The sequence below is a fragment of the Squalius cephalus genome (genome assembly GCF_949319135.1).
Source record: "Squalius cephalus genome assembly, chromosome: 3".
Taxonomy (NCBI): domain Eukaryota; kingdom Metazoa; phylum Chordata; class Actinopteri; order Cypriniformes; family Leuciscidae; genus Squalius; species Squalius cephalus.
This window is the reverse complement of record NC_137124.1, coordinates 53,469,104-53,487,694: the sequence shown is the minus strand read 5'-3', so window position 1 is coordinate 53,487,694 and position 18,591 is coordinate 53,469,104. Positions and strand designations below refer to the sequence as shown.

At 39.9% G+C, this 18,591-nt stretch overlaps 3 protein-coding genes across 3 annotated transcripts in view; 1 reads left to right on the top strand and 2 right to left on the bottom strand.

Annotated features, from left to right (window-relative positions):
• znf821 (zinc finger protein 821) overlaps positions 1-18,357 on the top strand; it is a 21,282-nt gene extending 2,925 nt beyond the window's left edge. The window contains exons 2-7 of the mRNA XM_079865770.1: positions 5,571-5,702; positions 5,910-6,022; positions 7,341-7,439; positions 8,340-8,503; positions 8,591-13,479; positions 18,256-18,357. Coding sequence (XP_079721896.1) covers positions 5,571-5,702; positions 5,910-6,022; positions 7,341-7,439; positions 8,340-8,503; positions 8,591-9,368 — 1,286 coding nt within the window. The 3' untranslated portion in view covers positions 9,369-13,479; positions 18,256-18,357. The remainder of the gene's footprint in view (positions 1-5,570; positions 5,703-5,909; positions 6,023-7,340; positions 7,440-8,339; positions 8,504-8,590; positions 13,480-18,255) is intronic.
• Positions 1-18,591, bottom strand: part of atxn1l (ataxin 1-like) — an 87,377-nt gene that overhangs the window by 52,336 nt on the left and 16,450 nt on the right. The window lies entirely within an intron of this gene.
• Positions 1-18,591, bottom strand: part of ap1g1 (adaptor related protein complex 1 subunit gamma 1) — a 65,202-nt gene that overhangs the window by 36,184 nt on the left and 10,427 nt on the right. The window lies entirely within an intron of this gene.

The window sequence follows — 18,591 nt, the reverse complement described above, 5'->3', positions numbered from 1 at the left end:
CCTGCCTACAGACACACAGACTCTGAGATAACATCACAGTGGCACACAGAGGGGGAGCGAGGGTGGATGGAAGGGAGAAGACGGAGGGAGGGTGGAGAGACAGATGTACAGACAGAACTGGCAGTGGGGGATGGGTAACTCTCTTCCATCAATCACGGGCTGACTGCCGTGAAGCCGCTCTGTTGTAGCCTTTCGTAGTTTAGAGCTGCAAAATCTTCTGTCCTTGTAGATGCCCCCAAACACTCTTTGAAACTGTCCAGAGGATGCTTGGAAAGTAGGGAACTCTTGACAACCTCCTTTAGTGATTAGTGGATGTAAAATATTGCATCCGGCGGCTATTGTTTTTCAGATGGAAAAACAACATGTGTTGGAGTCATTCCTGAAATGGTCTCTGAGCTCAAGTATAGAATAAAGCTTCCTGAAGTTCTGCACAGCCACACTAGAAAAACCCGATTCTAGTCCGCTTTGAACTCGGTCTAATATATCAGTTGCCTTGAGATAAGGCAAACGTCACTATTACCATTGCTCATACTTAAAAATGCAGTTGTTATTTACTCACCTTAATGGCGTTCCAATCGTGTATGACTTTTTCTTATGTGGTACTTAAGATATTGAGAAATGTCTCAAGTATTTTGTTTTCTTATTGGCATCAATGGTTCCATGAAGACCCTAAAACTTAAGAAAAAAATGGTTCTTTTGAGAACTTTACACTGAAAGGTGCTTTGCAGGTCCCAAAAATGATTAATCTGTGGCAAATTTTGTCCTGGTCCGCTTAGCGTTCACATTGGCATTTTAACACCGAACCTAAAGGCATATGGATATGTTCACAACCTGATTGATTGGCTTTTATTACGTATTGCGTCGGAACTTATCCAAAACAATGCTGTGTGCTGGGATAAATGCGCTTGTTGAAAGTGCGTAGCCTACATATGATGGTCTTTTGACCAGATGAGAACTCGTGAAGAGCTTATAAAATGTGTAAAGGAGTCAAAACAGCGGCAGGAATCCCTCTGGTCATCGTGTCCCGTTTTTGGTTGGTTTATATGTCTTTGGTGTGTGTTGACATAATATTTCAGTCGTACCGCACCAGATTTAGTTTGAAACCCATCTTTTCAGTGGTCTCGGTCCACTTGTTTGGTGCGCACTAGGGTTCGGATGACAGCGTTCACTCTTATTCAAATGAACCGCACTAACAGCAATCGCACCAGAGTTTGTTTTAACATGCCAAGTCTGAACACACCCTTTATTAATGAAGAAGAATCATTTTTCAGTTCCAAAAAACCCTTTCAACTAACATTTGAATAATCTTTTTCCACTAAAAAATCCGTAACCCAAAGTATCCGGAGTACCTCATTTTGTTGTGATTTGCACATTTTAGAGAGCATAGAAGACGGAAAGACTTTCTTGACTGTTGTCATTGCTTCTTTCACTGCATACGCCATTGATAAGCTGTCATCAGACGATTGATGATCTCATGGGCAAGTTGGGTTTGCAACTTTCAGGGAGTTCAATTTAATGTTTGTGTTATACTCTGGTTGCATTTGTGAGTTAACAAAAAAGTAACTGGTTGTGTAAAATAGGCACAACATATCTAATAATATAGACCTTATGTAGCCCCACCCCTTTTTAGCATTGTGCGCGTTGTGCTCTGTCTTCTAGTTTGCATGATGGATTTAATGAATGAACCGCTTGTTTCAAAATCTTCCCGGTCGACTGACATTTATGACATCCTCTTCAAACATTACAATGCTTATAATAACTGTCGTTAACTCTACAATAAGTAAACCCACTTAACTAGACAGTAACTCTTTGACAGCGATGCTTTAGAAAACGGAAGTTCAAACACAATATTCTAAAGATGGCTGCGCGCTTGCAAAAATAGAGAATTAATGTCAGGTTGTATTGTGATGAAATGTCCAATTTACTAGTAAAAAAAAATAATAATAATCACGAGCCTAACCTTTATCTCCATTCAAAAATTGGCAAAACATCTTTTCTGAATCGTTAAAACACTGGTGTCTGGGACACCGTGAGCATGGATTCTTTAGTGTACACCGAGTTTTAAACACTTAGCTTAAATGTGTTTCATAATAGTGCTCATAAATGGCTATTCTCACTTGAAAAGGAGTAGATTATACACTGAAACAGCGTTATCATAAGGTCGATATGTCACAGTTTAAGCATATTAAGCTTTGATGTTACATTTATAAGAGATCAGACTAAATTTTTGCTTGATGGACAATTCTCACTTGAAAAGGAGTAGATTATACACTGAAACAGCGTTATAATAAGGTCGATGTGTCACAACTTAAGCCTATTAAGCTTACTCAAATCAGGTGTTACATTTATAAGAGATTAGACTAAATTTTTGCCTGATGGACAATAAAACAGGTGGTAAAAATATCCCATAGATCTTTGAAGGAGGGATCTGATTCATATCTAGAGTCAACCTCCCAGAACACTGTGGCATGTTGCACTGGCACTCATTACTCATATTTTCATCAGAAAACATTCAAATCTGGTTTTATTGGTATGCCGGTTGCCGTTGGTGTTACTCATTAAAGCGGCTTCGCAGAAGGTGTTTGGTAGATGGCAGTAATGGGATGCATGCAGGGTGGGAAGCAGCTCCGTGTGGGTGTATAGAGTGCTCTGGAGGAGATGATTCTCACATTAGAGGCACGGACTCGCCGCGCAGGAGATGCAGGCTGTTTCCTCTGGGACTGCAGTGTATGTTGTGGGTTCAGCGTGTAACGTGGGGGTTGGTGAGCGTGAGGTGGAGTGTGCTTGTTTGGAATGTGTTAATAATGCAGCATCAACTATTGTTCTGTACACAGAGCACCACTGCATCTCTGGACCTAGTTGCCCTTGTTGTTGATATACAGTCTTTTCTTTGAAATTCAAGGCGAATATCTATCAGATTCAGCCTTTTTGATGGGTTGCAACACTGCATCCAGGATTCTTTTTGGTAACACTTTCTATGAAGCCTGTATTTATAATGCATTATAAAAGGTATTCTTAAAGGGATGGTTCGGAGAAATTTCAACCTAGGGTCCTTTGCACCATGACCTCGAGCCAAACACTTTTTTTCCCCTTGGTCGAACTTTATTAAAGTTAGAGCTTATTTAGAGATATCAGCCGAATGACTTAGTGCAGGCGCTAATGGATCCAAGGTTGTATCTCGTAAATTACCCCACTAATAATGCACAGAATGGAACCAAACTTCTACAGTAGTACAAATAGGTTTGTATTTCACACTTGGCTTTGTATTGTCGGCAGAATCTGGCCATGCTTTTCCCAAATCACGGAAGTGACGTCGACGTCCGGGTTAGCGGTAACATAAGCCATCAGGCAAGTGTTATTTAAATAAACTTCTGATGTACTTAACTTTCCAATGCCTCATTTTATGAGTTCAGAACCTATTTGTACTACTGTAGAAGTTTGGTACCATTCTGGGCATTATTAGTGGGGTAAAAAAAGCTTCTGGGTGTGTGTTTGGCTCGAGGTCATGGTGCAAAGGACCCTAGGTTGAAATTACTCCGAACCATCCCTTTAAGGCATTATATTGCTTTCATAATGCCTTATTTAAATAAAAAAATGTATCAGTTGTTTCATCTCATGAGTAATTACTGTTGTCAAGATACCAAAATTATTGTTTAAACCAGGGTTTCTAAATTAGTTTTTACCAAGGGCCAGATTCTGCCAACAATACAAAGCCAAGTGTAACTTTCACATCGCTTGGATTTTCCCAGTGAAACAGTCTAGAGTCCTTCATTTAAAAATACAGGCTTGCATAGACAACCTAGGAAGTCAGGGAAGGTCTCATTTTTTTTAAGTTTCGTTACAAGCTGTTCCCACATTGGCAATACAAAAAGCAATTAATACATAAATTCTTACATATAGCCCCTTTAATTTTTATTATTATAATACTTTATGTTAATTTCAGTGTGCACATGTAACATCTTACTGGTAACTTTTATTTTTTACATCAGAAACAACTCAATATGTTTTTGTTGATTTTATAATAAAATGTTTTAAGCAAATGTGTCCTACAACCCATTCATGAAGTCTTATGGCTGTTTCCTAACTCTACATGTCTTTTGTGCTCCACAAACTCATACATTTTCATTTTAGGGTGAGATATTCCTTTAAGTATTAATGCTCGGCATGTAACTTGTCCCACACCATTTGTGCTACATTCATGAATGATATCTCAAATAAAAAATTTAAATCTATATTTTTGGCATTAAAAAGACAAACAATTCTACAGACTTGCAGTGAAGGGACCCGAGATTAGAATATCATAGAGCAGGGGTGCCCAATCCTGCTCCTGCCGATCGACTGTCCTGCACAGTTCATCTCCAACCCTAATCAAACACACCTGAAGCAACCAATTAAAGGGGGGGTGAAATGCTATTTCATGCATACTGAGTTTTTTACACTGTTAAAGAGTTGGATTCCCATGCTAAACATGGACAAAGTTTCAAAAATTAAATTGTACGTTTGAAGGAGTATTTCTGTGCCAAAAATTGTCCTTCCGGTTTGTCACAAGTTTCGGAAAGTTTTTTTCGAGTATGGGCATGTGTGACGTCAGATGTAACGGAATTTCCTTATACGGGTCCTAAGGGCACTTCTCCGGTAAGATCGCGGGCGCGCGCGCACTCGTACACCAGAGCAAGAGAGCGAAAGCAGTACCTCATCTAAGCGCTCTGCTCGGCTTTAGGGAAGTCAGTGTCACCAAAGAAGTGGGTTTTTGGTTGCCAGGGCAAGACAACCCTGCACAGATTCCCAAAGAACCCAGCGTTAAGGGAATAGTGGATGCAGTTTGTTTTTCCGGGGCAAAAACGAGTTGAGCAAGACTGTTTCCCTGCATTTCGACGATGATTGTTTTATAAACAAAGCCCAGATCACGGATTTGCAGATCGTCTAATGCTTAAGGATCGAGCAGTCACAATGATAAAGGTCCGCAGTCGTGCGTTGGAACCGCAGGCGGTGAGTAAAACTGTTGAACAAATGTCTCTGTGTGTTGTTAACGTTACTAGCTCGGCGCGTTAGCACAGCTTTAGCACATCGCCCACACGGCCCGCCCCCAGCCGCTCGTTTTTTTCCGGAAAGACTCGGTACAGTCTATCTTTCACTTATAAATATAATAAAACTAAAGACTATTTGGAGATATGAATGATGCAATACTACTCTATAGGTACTCAAGATTAACAGGAGATTGAGTGAAAATGAGCATTTCACCCCCCCTTTAAGGTCTTCAGGATCACTTGAAAATTAAAGGCAGGTGTGTTTGATTAGGGTTGGAGATGAACTGTGCAAGACAGTCGATCGGCAGGAGCAGGATTTGGCACCCCTGTCATAGAGACTAGCTGGGTGCAACTAGGATCTTTTAAGCAACACCCTAGTAGCAACCACCCAGAAACGTACTAAAAAGACTCAAAATACCTTAGCAACTGCATAGCAATGCCCTGGCAACCAAAGCAGTGTTTTGTACTGGCAACCACCACTCTAAAAAACTAGTTATACAGTATATATCGTGGTATTCTCAGTGACTGTTGTTTCACTCACAGGGCCTTTTCACACGACTGGGTTGTCCGGCCCTCAGCACACTTTTGAGATGGACGCTAGAGATGACTTCATTGAAGATGGCGAATGCCATAGCAGCAACTCACAGGAACCTGAAGAGCAAGACAGCACAAGTGGTGAGCTACACGGCTTCAAAGGCAATTCACGACAGCTGTCTGAATTTATTTATATATTTGCTTGCTGCTCATAAAATATTAAAAATCCAGGAAGACAACTGTGATTGTTCTGTTCAGTGTTGAGACTTATTAGAAAACAAAAGCAAGGTGACCTGTGATGGCGCCGTCGATAATATTATGAACTAACTTTTTTTCCTATGCTGGCAGATGACGGTGATAGTGATTTTGATAAGGATGACTCCTCAAATGCCTCTGCTGATTACAGCATGATGAGTAATAAGAGAGGCCATGGCCTCATACTACAGGATGACGTCAAGGAGGTGAGTTATGCGTGTTAAATGTGCGAAGTAGATTGTTGTGATTGTCTTACATTCTTCTTTTATCACATGATTTGCATGACCAGCTTTTTCATAGACAACTCACTTTATAAAGAGCCTCGCAAAACTATTCAGCCTTGACCAGTCTTATTTTAATGATTTGCAAATAGATTTAAAAGTCCTGAAAGGAAAATAATAATAATAATATTTTAAGACATTCTAACCTTAACTTCTAACCTTAAAATTAAAATGTAAACATTTTATTTATTTTTGGGGGAATTTTCAAAAAATATTACCAGCCTTGCATGCTTTTCATATATGATTTTGGCCTACTATAATAATTGTATGTATACATCAAGGTAATTTACTGAACGCTTTAAAGAAAAAAAAAGAAAAAAATAAATAAATAAATAAATATTATATATATATATATATATATATATATATATATATTTTGCCATTAAAAGAGTTCAATTTAATGCAAATATATATGTGTTCAGATACTACCTTGAGACAGATTCTGACTAGATTGAGTTGAGAGCTTTGAATGAAGATTGAGTATCTTTTTTATTTGTTGTTTTTGAGCCACTTAAGTGTTAATTTGACATCTTTATACTGTTAAAAAAGATTAAATTTTAGATATGTAACAGATTTACACTCTGAAATCAGTAAATTTAAATTTGATGAAAATTGATCAATTTGATGCCATCTTTATAATTTTCTCTTTGAACTTCCGTTTTTGCGGTAGCTCTGTATATTTCTATGGGATCGCTGTCGAAGAGTAATCAGCTGGTGAAGTGGATTTACTTATTGTAGAGTTAATGAAGGTTATCATGATTAATGTTTGAAGCGGATGTCAAATGCCAGTAGACCGGGAAGATTTTAAAACTAGCGGTTCATTCATAAATCCGTAAGATCTTATCTTTATGCTGTGGAAATACAAACCGGAAGACAGAACACAACGAGCGCAGCACTGAAAGGTCTATATGATTGTCATTTTATTTAAATTTACATACATTTTGAGGTGTAGAGCATTAGAAAATTCTCCACCATCACATCTTTAAGGGTATTTTTGTAGGGTGACTCATGGCTCTATAGCAACCCAGTTTAAATGACAGTTGGAATGAGTCACAAAGGCTTATGGATCCATTTGTCTGCCACGCCACACCAGTGCTGCATCTGTCATCTGCAGCTACAGTCATTATCAGTTGTCACTTCACTTGTGTTCAATCATACTATTTAAAATATGACACTACATTTCAGACTGCAAGTCTTGTTACTCTAAACTTTTAACTGTTTGTTGGTTCATTATGTCTAATAGGAGAGCGAGGAGGGGACAGACCAGGGAGGAATTTTTGCTTGTCCGCTTTGTTCCCTGGAGTTCAGTAGCCCAGATCAGCTCATCGCACATGTCTACCAGGTGAGGACTACTGAAGCCTCTAGTATATTTTAGACTCTGTTAACACCTGGTATTAAAATCCATCTCGAGCGCAAAAACGTTTTGTTATCAGATCACTCAAACTGCATTTGGAGCTTGTCAATTACATGCCGATTATGAAGCACATCTAAATGCTGAAATATACCACACAACTTTTAAAATCTGAACACTTGTTGACTTTGTAAATGGTAACTGTCAAAGACCGGGCATCATACACTAAATGACTGAAGATCATATACTACCAGAAGTTGTCCTGAACAAACTCAAACAGGAGATCCTTGACAAATGAAGACAATATAAGTTCTAAAATTGACTCAGCATCAAACATTGAATGTCCTCTGACTGGATGGAATCCAGCTAAAAAAAAGAGAGAGTCTGTGCCCATCCTACACTGTGATCGTCTGTGAAATCTGTCAACTATTGACTTCTGAAATTTGCAGACTGGCTCGGACTTTCTGCAACTAGCGATAGCTCCTCCAGACTGCAAATCAGAGCAAAAATCTGTGCAAAAGTTGTGTAGTGTATTCTAGCCTTAAGAATTATTTTAAAAAATTGCTTATGTCATTCTTACTTACTTCCATGAGGAGAAATTTATAATAAAGTACTGATCACTCTTTTCAATCCATTTACGATGAATGGAGACTACCTTTAATGATAAGTTAATGCTACTTTTGGACATTTTTGAAGCTTGAAAACTCTAATCCCCATTGTAAATGCTTGAAAAATGACCAGTACATTATTTAAAATTGTCCGGAAGATAGAATGTCAAACGAGTTTGGAACAACATGAGGTTGAGTGAATAACCATTTTCATTTTTGGACTGTTCCTTTAAGTTGAGAAGAATTTATGTATGAAATCTCTTGTCTTATTTTCTGTGACCAGCACACAGCTGTGGGTAGCAGTAAGAGTTATATCTGTCCTGTTTGTGGACGAGCTCTCAGTTCTCCAGGCTCTCTTGGCCGCCATCTTCTCATTCATTCAGAGGACCGTCTGTCCAACTGTGCAGTGTGTGGGGCTCGCTTCACAGACACCAACAACTTCAACAGGTCAGCTCAATACACGATTTTATCATCAGGATGCTTCATTGTTTTCAAAAAAACTTATCTTAACAGTTTCCTGTTCTGAAATTGTAGGGGAAAGTTGAAGGAATTCCTTGACACAAGCAGTATAGAGATCAACAGTGAGGGTGAGGCATGTGCCATGTCCAACTCTCTACCCAGAAGCCCTATGACTAACCCCAGCACAAATCCTGGTACTGTACTGACCTCATTGCCAGATGGACTTCTCCCTTCTGCACCTCCTCTTCCCTCACTGTCTGACAGCCTCAGTCCTTCCAGCACAGGCCTTCCACCTCTTCCAGACCTCATGAACCCTATGCCTGTGTACCCGGCTGGAGTTTTGCTGGTCTGCAACAGCTGCGTAGCCTACCAGCAGCTTGTGGATGCCCAGTCGCCGTCCATGAGGAAATGGGCAATGCGTAGGAAGAGCGAGCCCGTAGAGATGCGGATGCAGCGGCTGGAACGCGAGCGAACGGCCAAGAAGACCAAGAGGGCATGCGAGACACCAGAGGAGCGGGAGGTGCGCCGCTTACGAGACCGTGAGGCAAAGCGGATGCAAAGGATGCAGGAGACAGATGAACAGCGGTCGCGTCGTCTACAGCGTGACCGGGAGGCCATGCGACTCAAACGGGCCAACGAGACACCCGAGAAGAGGCAGGCACGGCTAATCCGTGAGAGGGAGGCCAAGAGGCTAAAGCGGCGCTTGGAGAAGATCGACCCATCGCTGAGAAACCAGATTGAGCATGATCCTGCTGCAATGGCTGCGCTCACCGCTGACATGAATCTATTCCAGTTTTCCTTCCCCATGTCCGTCCCCTCCATGGACAATGGACTGTTTATGAAGCTTCCCTAACAAGCACAGCTCCAAACACCTCTCAGCCCGGCATTTGAGAAGATCTTGCCATTTTAAAAGAATAACTATCTTGACTATAACTGTGATGAGAATGTTATGCTCTTGCAGTTTCAAGGAGGCGCTCACCCTGACAGTGATTTGCAGTGATGTAGGTACCAGATGTCATTCATTTTCAACGTGAGAGGCCATGAGTTGCAACGCAACAATGTTGAGCAGAGTTCAACTTTATGCAGACAGGCAGCAACACGTGGCGACTACCACTGGGAGTGTGGACAGCGATGCTCACATGATTCGCTGCCTGAAACCGTTGGATATTGCAGTACAGAAGTGGTTCTACTGGACAGACAGGGCAGGGAATTGCTTTGAACCCCCGAGGGTGTCGGGTTACAGTAGTCAACAGCAAGAAGAAATAAACCTCCTTAAAACCAGTGCTCAGCAACGTTTAGTAGACTATGACAACATTTTCGAGAACCCGCCTCATCTCTTTAGCTATGACCTCAGTGAAACATTGAAATAAGACCGAGATGATGTTCCCATCTGGTAGTCAGAGGAGGAAAAAAGGGACCTGAGGCACTGGAGTCTTTTACTATCACCACCAGTCAAGTAGAACGCCCACTAGCAAACAACAGTATGGTGACTTGCTGACCTCCTCGTATGAAATTTATTTTCTGTCAGTGTGAACGACCCTTTGTGGATTTATGTAACATAAGCTGATTTACAAAATTAACTGGACTTATTGTATAAAAGATTCCAACATTCGGAGAAGGGAAACAAGGCAAACATGTTTCCCTGTCTGTAAGCATGTTTTAGGAGATTTGTCTACTTACTTTTCAAGGCTCAGACTTTTAGCCATCTTTCTTCAGAGCAGTGAGGCCTTTCCATGAGGAGGTTCTCTGTTTGCACACGGACCTACAGTGACAGGAGTGAGACGTGTAGCCACACTCCACACTCAGCCTACGGTTCAAATTTGCCAGTCTAAAAGGTTGGAGTTTACCTGCAACTATGGCTCATCTCCCAGGACCCTAGATTGGGTCACTACTAGCTCATATTCACAGAACCAACTACCTCACCATAGGCTCTTTGCATGGCCTAGTCACACCTGTGGCCTTGATCGGGACCACAGGGGCCGTGCAGGACCACACACACTGACTCAACGTTCCTTATGCCAACTCCTACTATAGTCCAGTGGAGTCCAAACCTGCTCCTGGAGGACCAGCTTCCTGCAGTTCAGCCACAACCCTAATTAAACACACCTGAACCACCTAATCGCGGCATTCAGGGTTACTTGAAACCTCCAGAAAGGTGTGTTGGAACAGATTAGAGATGAAGGTGGCCCTCCTGGAGTAGGATTGGACACACCTACTATTATCATTGCCCTACACGTTTGCTGAAAGGACAACAATTTATTTAAATGCCACTGATCCAAATGGTGAAATCTATGTGGGCTTGTGGTCTCCTGGTCTTACCTTACACGGTTTTGTGTCCACGAGACCATATGGTGTCCTATTTATCAAGATTTACAAGGATGCCTCCTTTGCCGCCAATATGCCCCTCGTTGCACCCTTTAGTTGAGCCCGGACTATTTGTGTGCACACTCCAAGGGCTGAGGGTGCCATTTGGGAAAACCTCTATTGGAGACGGCCATCTTTGTGGATGTACTGTTAATTACTGAAAGTATCTGCTTCGAAGCACATTCAGACACACTTCTCTGACCTCCCAAAGGCTTTATACCTTATCACAGTGCTACACGGGTTGTTTTTTTTGCTAGGAACTCAGGGATGGTGTGGATCATCGGCATCCTCACAGCCTGAGAACATAGAGGAGCAGGAGACCTCCTATTCCTAATTCTTCATTATCATCATAAATTTCTCAGATCAGATACTACCTTATACTCACTTTTACTGGTCACATTGGCCTTTTTTTCTCTTATTCAGACTGCAAACTCCTCACCTGAGCCAAAATGTCGATAAGGATATTACATAACTCCCATTACATCTCAACTAACCAACCAACCAGTCTCTGCTGCTGTCACTGTACTGTATAATGTGTATTTTACCTCTTTAAACTAGTGTGGTCCTGAATTGGACCAGGGAATGCTTTTTGTTAATGGTGAGGCACTTAGTGTGTGCTCGATCTTAATGGCAACACAAGTAGTGTACAAATAAAAAAAAAAAGTTGCCTTTGTCACTGGAAAGTTGTGCTTTGGTTTTATATTTAATGATTTAAATGATTGTGTGCTATTTCTATGAGATGTGCAATGATGTAAAGGTTTAGCGAATGCATGTACAACGAAACAATCAGGACGAAAACTTCCAGAGAGAAATCCCTCGTATATATGAAGCAGTGATAATGCTGCATGATTATGCTAAAAATGGAAATAACAAGGTAAATACACATTACAAAATGTTTCACACTAATTTAAAGGTGAAGTGTGTAATTTCGGTGCCACCGTCACATGCCCCCTGTCTTCCATTGTTCAGTCAAATAGGTACTCCCACCCCAAATTTCAAACCGATCCAAAGGTTAACACGTAACTCCCAGCAAACGGAGCAAAAGCGCCACAGAGCCAGTGTTTCTCAAACGTTTTCAGGTGGTTGACCACTTCAAGAGTGAAAGGAAATGAGCAGGGGTCTAATTCAATGTCCTTTTCACTGATTCTGTCTTGAGCCACAGTTCTATACATTTGCCAGAAGGCTGTTGTTCTTATTTTATGGAAAGGACTGAAACTTTTAGCTAATAAACTTAAATGAGCCAACTGCTCGCTTGCTAAGAAATTAAAACCAAACACTTACGTACACTGACATTTAAACGTTAATCATTGAAGACAGTCAACGGAAACACTTTATCTTAAAATGCATTGTTATCAGTTAATTAGTTGATTAATTCAATGTTGGTGCATCTTATTTATTTATTCAGGTCTTTTTATTGACTTAAGTCGCAGCCACAGTTTGAGAACCACTCTGCACAAAGTTGGGAGAACATTACACACATCACCTTGAAGCTTTACTTCTCAGTGTTTCATATGGGCGGAAGAGTCAGTCATGTTAAAACGGACCACTGTACATCTGGAAGTACCTCCTGAAAACAGGGTAGATTGTGTATGATGTGTATGTCTTATATTTCATTCCAATACTTATTGCAATTTATTTATTACTACAGTGAATGATGCACATTCCAGTGTTTTAAATTCACAATGTTGTCATTACCATCTTTAGAGATACCTCTAATGTTCAAAGTGAAGCAGCTGAGCTTTTCCGCACGGTTGAAGGCAACTGGATACTGGTCCCACGTTTATGCTGTTGTGAAGTATCAATGATGGGTTCCTTAAGGAAAAGAAAAGGATTTAATGTACATGTGATGAAGCATCACTATGCAATTGAGAGCTGTACTCAAGAAACTTTGTATTACTACTATGCAGTTGATATGAAAGTAAATGGACTCAAATGCTCCAGATCACAAACCTCAGGCAACTCTTGACAGTCAAGCCATTTGTCCTCAAGTCCGTAATCCTCGACCACGAGATCCATCCATAGTTTTGTTTTCATTTAATCGAGTTAATGTATGCACATTCAGGAAGAACAATGCAATTTTTATGGTAAAGTCCCTGAAATTCATTATAAAGCACTGAGTTCATAGTACATAGTAGCATCAAAGTTGAGGAAACGCATCCCAATGCAATGAGAACATCTAATGATTCTGTAGTCTATATTGAGATGTTGACTGGATGCATTGTCTATTTTGAGGATAAAATATAAAAAGAGTATTTTCAAACATTAAACCTATTTAGTCTGCATTATTACTACTAAACTACATTTTAGTGGTATGCATTGCCATGTATTAAAGAACCATTTTCTTTTACATATGTGTGCATACAAGTCAGTGAACCCCTGGCAATGGAACTTGCATGTTATAAACTACATGTTAATGCATTTATTCAAGCTTTTCATTAAGGATTGGAGTCCAATAATTACTTGCCTTTTTGTTGTCTATCTAGATATTTTCATGCTAATGTTTACAAACTCTCTAAAAGGCCAAAATGACTGAAACCTTATAAAGTGACAAGAATAGCACTGGTCACAACAACGCCAAATCCTGTCCTATTCAGAAAGCCATTAGGCGGCGAGCTACATAGGCCTACCGTGCACCCCCCCCACCTCCCAACAAAACCATACTTTTTTGAAAGGTCTGGATGTGTAGAATATGAATCTGAATGTTAACATTGAAAATTTTGGGTTGCACTACCTGTTTTAGCCCTGTGAATAGGGAAACCCTAAAAAACGATTTTAAGCGATTTTAACACATCGAGATTGTCCTAGTCAATCAGAACAGCTTTTAGGTGACCCAATACACACTCAAACTTAACATATGATGACTTAGGTCAAATACCTACCATGCTGCTTATTGGTAGGTGTCTAAAATTAACATAGGTAAGGCTTTATGTCGATATAATGAGCCCATTTCAAGGCCACGACCTAGATTCGCCTATCATGCACCCCAACCCCCTCCCCTTAAAAAAAATCATGCTTTTCTGAAAGGTCTGTATGTGTAGAATATGAATCTGAATGTTAACATTGACATTGTTGGGATACACTAACTGTTTTAGCCCTGTGAATAGGGAAACCCTAATAAACGATTTTAACACGTCGAGATTGGCCTAGTCAATCAGAGCAGCTTTTAGGTGACCCAATACTCTTACTACACTAAATTGATAATTACTTTAAATAGTTGTTTTTAATTATTTTTAATTTAATATAGTTAAGGCCTTGTATGGATATAATCGATCAAGGACCATTTCCATAGCATCAGTTAATATGCTAACGTGCTAACATTCCAACATCCCAACATTCAAACTCCTCACCCTCCCCATCTTTATTTAATATAATTGACCCCTCTTACTACATTGATAGTTACTTTAAATAGTTGTTTTTAATTATTTTTAATTTAATATAGTTAAGGCCTTGTATGGATATAAAATAATATCCTTTATAAAATATATTATGGATATAATGCAAGATTAGCCAGAATGAAAGAAATACGTGACAAGAGATTAACTGAACCACTGGAATCTGCTCACAGAATGAATGTAACCTGTGAACTTATACCAGACACCATTACAGAAGGTGATGGATATCACAGAGAATGCTACCAAATATTTGATACAGAAAATAAATACAGTGGGGCAAAAAAGTAATTAGTCAGCCACCAATTGTGCAAGTTCTCCCACTTAAAAAGATGAGAGAGGCATGTAATTTTCATCATAGATACACTTCAACTATGAGAGACAAAATGAGAGAAAAAAAGTCCAGAAAATCACATTGTAGGATTTTTAAAGAATTTATTTGCAAATTATGGTGGAAAATAAGTATTTGGTCAATAACAAAAGTTAATCTCAATACTTTGTTATATACCCTTTGTTGGCAATGACAGAGGTCAAACGTTTTCTGTAAGTCTTCACAAGGTTTTCACACACTGTTGCTGGTATTTTGGCCCATTTCTCCATACAGATCTCCTCAGCAGTGATGTTTTGGGGCAGTCTCTGGGCAACACGGACTTTCAACTCCCTCCAAAGATTTTTTTATGGGGTTGAGATCTGGAGACTGGCTAGGCCACTCCAGGACCTTTAAATGCTTCTTACAAAACCACTCCTTTGTTGCCCGGGCGGTGTGTTTGGGATCATTGTCTTGCTGAAAGACCCAGCCACGTTTCATCTTCAATGCCCTTGATGATGGAAGGATGTTTTCACTCAAAATCTCACGATACATGGCCCCATTCATTCTTTCCTTTACATGGATCAGTCGTCCTGGTACCTTTGCAGAAAAACAGCCCCAAAGCATGATGTTTCCACCCCCATGCTTCACAGTAGGTATGGTGTTCTTTCTCCTCCAAACACGACTTGAGTTTTTACCAAAAAGTTCTATTTTGGTTTCATCTGACCATATGACATTCTCTCAATCCTCTTCTGGATCATCCAAATGCTCTCTAGCAAACTTCAGACTGGCCTGGACATGTACTGGCTTAAGCAGGGGGACACGTCTGGCACTGCAGGATTTGAGTCCCTGGCGGCGTAGTGTGTTACTGATGGTAGCCTTTGTTACTTTGGTCCCAGCTCTCTGCAGGTCATTCACTAGGTCCCCCCGTGTGGTTCTGGAATTTTTGCTCACCGTTCTTGTGATAATTTTGACCCCACGGGGTGAGATCTTGCGTGGAGCCCCAGATCGAGGGAGATTATCAGTGGTCTTGTATGTCTTCCATTTTCTAATATTTGCTCCCACAGTTGATTTCTTCACACCAAGCTGCTTACCTATTGCAGATTCCGTCTTCCCAGCCTGGTGCAGGTCTACAATTTTGTTTCTGGTGTCCTTTGACAGCTCTTTGGTCTTGGCCATAGTGGAGTTTGGAGTGTGACTGTTTGAGGTTGTGGACAGGTGTCTTTTATACTGATAACAAGTTCAAACAGGTGCCATTAATACAGGTAATGAGTGGAGGACAGAGGAGCCTCTTAAAGAAGAAGTTACAGGTCTGTGAGAACCAGAAATCTTGCTTGTTTGTAGGTGACCAAATACTTATTTTACAGAGGAATTTACCAATTAATTCATTAAAAATCCTACTATGTGATTTTCTGGATTTTTTTTCTCATTTTGTCTCTCATAGTTGAAGTGTACCTATGATGAAAATTACAGGCCTCTCTCATCTTTTTAAGTGGGAGAACTTGGACAATTGGTGGCTGACTAAATACTTTTTTGCCCCACTGTACCACAAATCCTGTAGAGTCCAATATACACAAAATTTAGAAAAATTGAGAAGTGCAAGCACAGAAAACAAGGCCAAACAAATCCAAATAGTAGAAGCTCACGGTGAGACATTTGGTGCTGTATCTCGAGTTATTGACAAGGAAATCATCGGCAGCAACAAAATGATGAAATTGACTGATCTGACCAAAATCTACATAGCTCATCTAGGATGCACAAACTTGCCTCAGCACCAAATGCCTCACCGTGAGCTTCTACTAGTTGGATTTGTTTGCTTGCACTTCTCCATTTTTCTAAATTTTGTGTATATTGGACTCTACAGGATTTGTGGTATTTAGCTTCTGTAGCAAATAGATCCTTTCCTCTAATTCTGCGAAGCAAATTTTCATCAAATTTTTGTTCTGCAACTTTGAGGACTGTTCTCCACCCATCACACTCAAACTCTCTTAACCCCTCATTCGTCCATATCCCTTTCTTTTGTACCTTCTTCCGTGTAATTGAGTTGCAGAATATACAGTCAGGTGTGAAGAGCACCTTGTCACCAGTTGAGGCCCTCTGACTTTGCCTTGAACTTGCTGCTAATAGTTCAGGCTTCTGGTCGAGTCTTTTGAGATTCATGGTGAATCTTTGGTAGCATTCTCTGTGATATCCATCACCTTCTGTAATAGTGTCTGGTATAAGTTCACAGGTTACAGTCATTCTGTGAGCAGATTCCAGTGGTTCAGCTAATCTCTTGTCACGTATTTCTTTCATTCTGGCTAATCTTGCATCAGAATCTACGTTTGCCCATAATTGCAAGAGTGGTCTATATACAAGACCAGGGACATGCACAATGCATCTGGACTTTGGTTTTGTCCCATGACATACCCTATGCCTTGAAGGACCTGCAGTCACTTGGCCCACTGACTCATGTCTTTACTCAGGCATAACTGAGCAGTTCAACTATGTTGAAGAAACCAACTACATAACCGACTAGATTATCTATGTGTGTGAGGTGTGTGTGTGTGTGTGTGTGTGTGTATAAGCTACTGGACGTCTAAAATTTCCCTTTGGGATGAATAAAGTATATATCTATCAATCTATCAAATGTAATCTAAAATAATTAAAAACAAATATTTAAAGTAAGCATCAATGTAGTGTAGTAAGAGGGGTCAATTATATTAAATTGTAAACTAAAATATTCAAACATCGAGCAATTCAGTGAAACAAATTTCTTGCTGTATAGGCAGAGGATGCAGACTTGGGGTATCTGTCTGTGTGAGTAAGAACAGTCTTTCAGGACAGTCTGCCTGACACAGAGGAAACTGTTAATGAAAATTAAAAAAATATCTTATTTTGTCATTGGATGAACAACCCAGACAGGTTTCTGATTTGTCAATGAAATTACTTCGATGGAAAGGGTAATGAGGGTTGGAATGTTAGCACGTTAGCATATTAACTGATGCTATGGAAATGGTCCTTGATTGATTATATCCATACAAGGCCTTAACCATATTAAATTAAAAATAATTAAAAACAACTATTTAAAGTAATTATCAATTTAGTGTAGTAAGAGTATTGGGTCACCTAAAAGCTGTTCTGATTGACTAGGCCAATCTCGACGTGTTAAAATCGTTTATTAGGGTTTCCCTATTCACAGGGCTAAAACAGTTAGTGTATCCCAACAATGTCAATGTTAACATTCAGATTCATATTCTACACATACAGACCTTTCAGAAAAGCATGATTTTTTTTCAGGGGAGGGGGTTGGGGTGCATGATAGGCGAATCTAGGTCGTGGCCTATACATGAAATGGGCTCATTATATCGACATAAAGCCTTACCTATGTTAATTTTAGACACCTACCAATAAGCAGCATGGTAGGTATTTGACCTAAGTCATCATATGTTAAGTTTGAGTGTGTATTGGGTCACCTAAAAGCTGTTCTGATTGACTAGGACAATCTCGATGTGTTAAAATTGCTTAAAATCGTTTTTTTAGGGTTTCCCTATTCACAGGGCTAAAACAGGTAGTGCAACCCAAAATTTTCAATGTTAACATTCAGATTCATATTCTACACATCCAGACCTTTTAAAAAAGTATGGTTTTGTTGGGAGGTGGGGGGGGTGCACGGTAGGCCTATGTAGCTCGCCGCCTACATGCTCTGTTATTGGGTTAACAGATTGGAAGCTCATCATAAAAGCAGGAACAGAATGTGGAATAAACATTGACTTTACTGCTAAGAGTTTGTTTCTGTCTTTCTCTCTGTGCACACATGTAAAGTGAGATTAAAACATCCGAGACCATATTGAAAATGTGGTATTCATAAATAGTCATGCTGAGAATATATTCTCTGTAATGGGGAAAATAGACATCGAAAAAGCAAAATGCAAAACAAGCATTTTCACTAGTACACTTTCAGGCCCCATTAAAATATATATAAAAAATATTTGTATTTTCTCTGGTGTAGGCTACTGCATTTCATCTGAAATTTG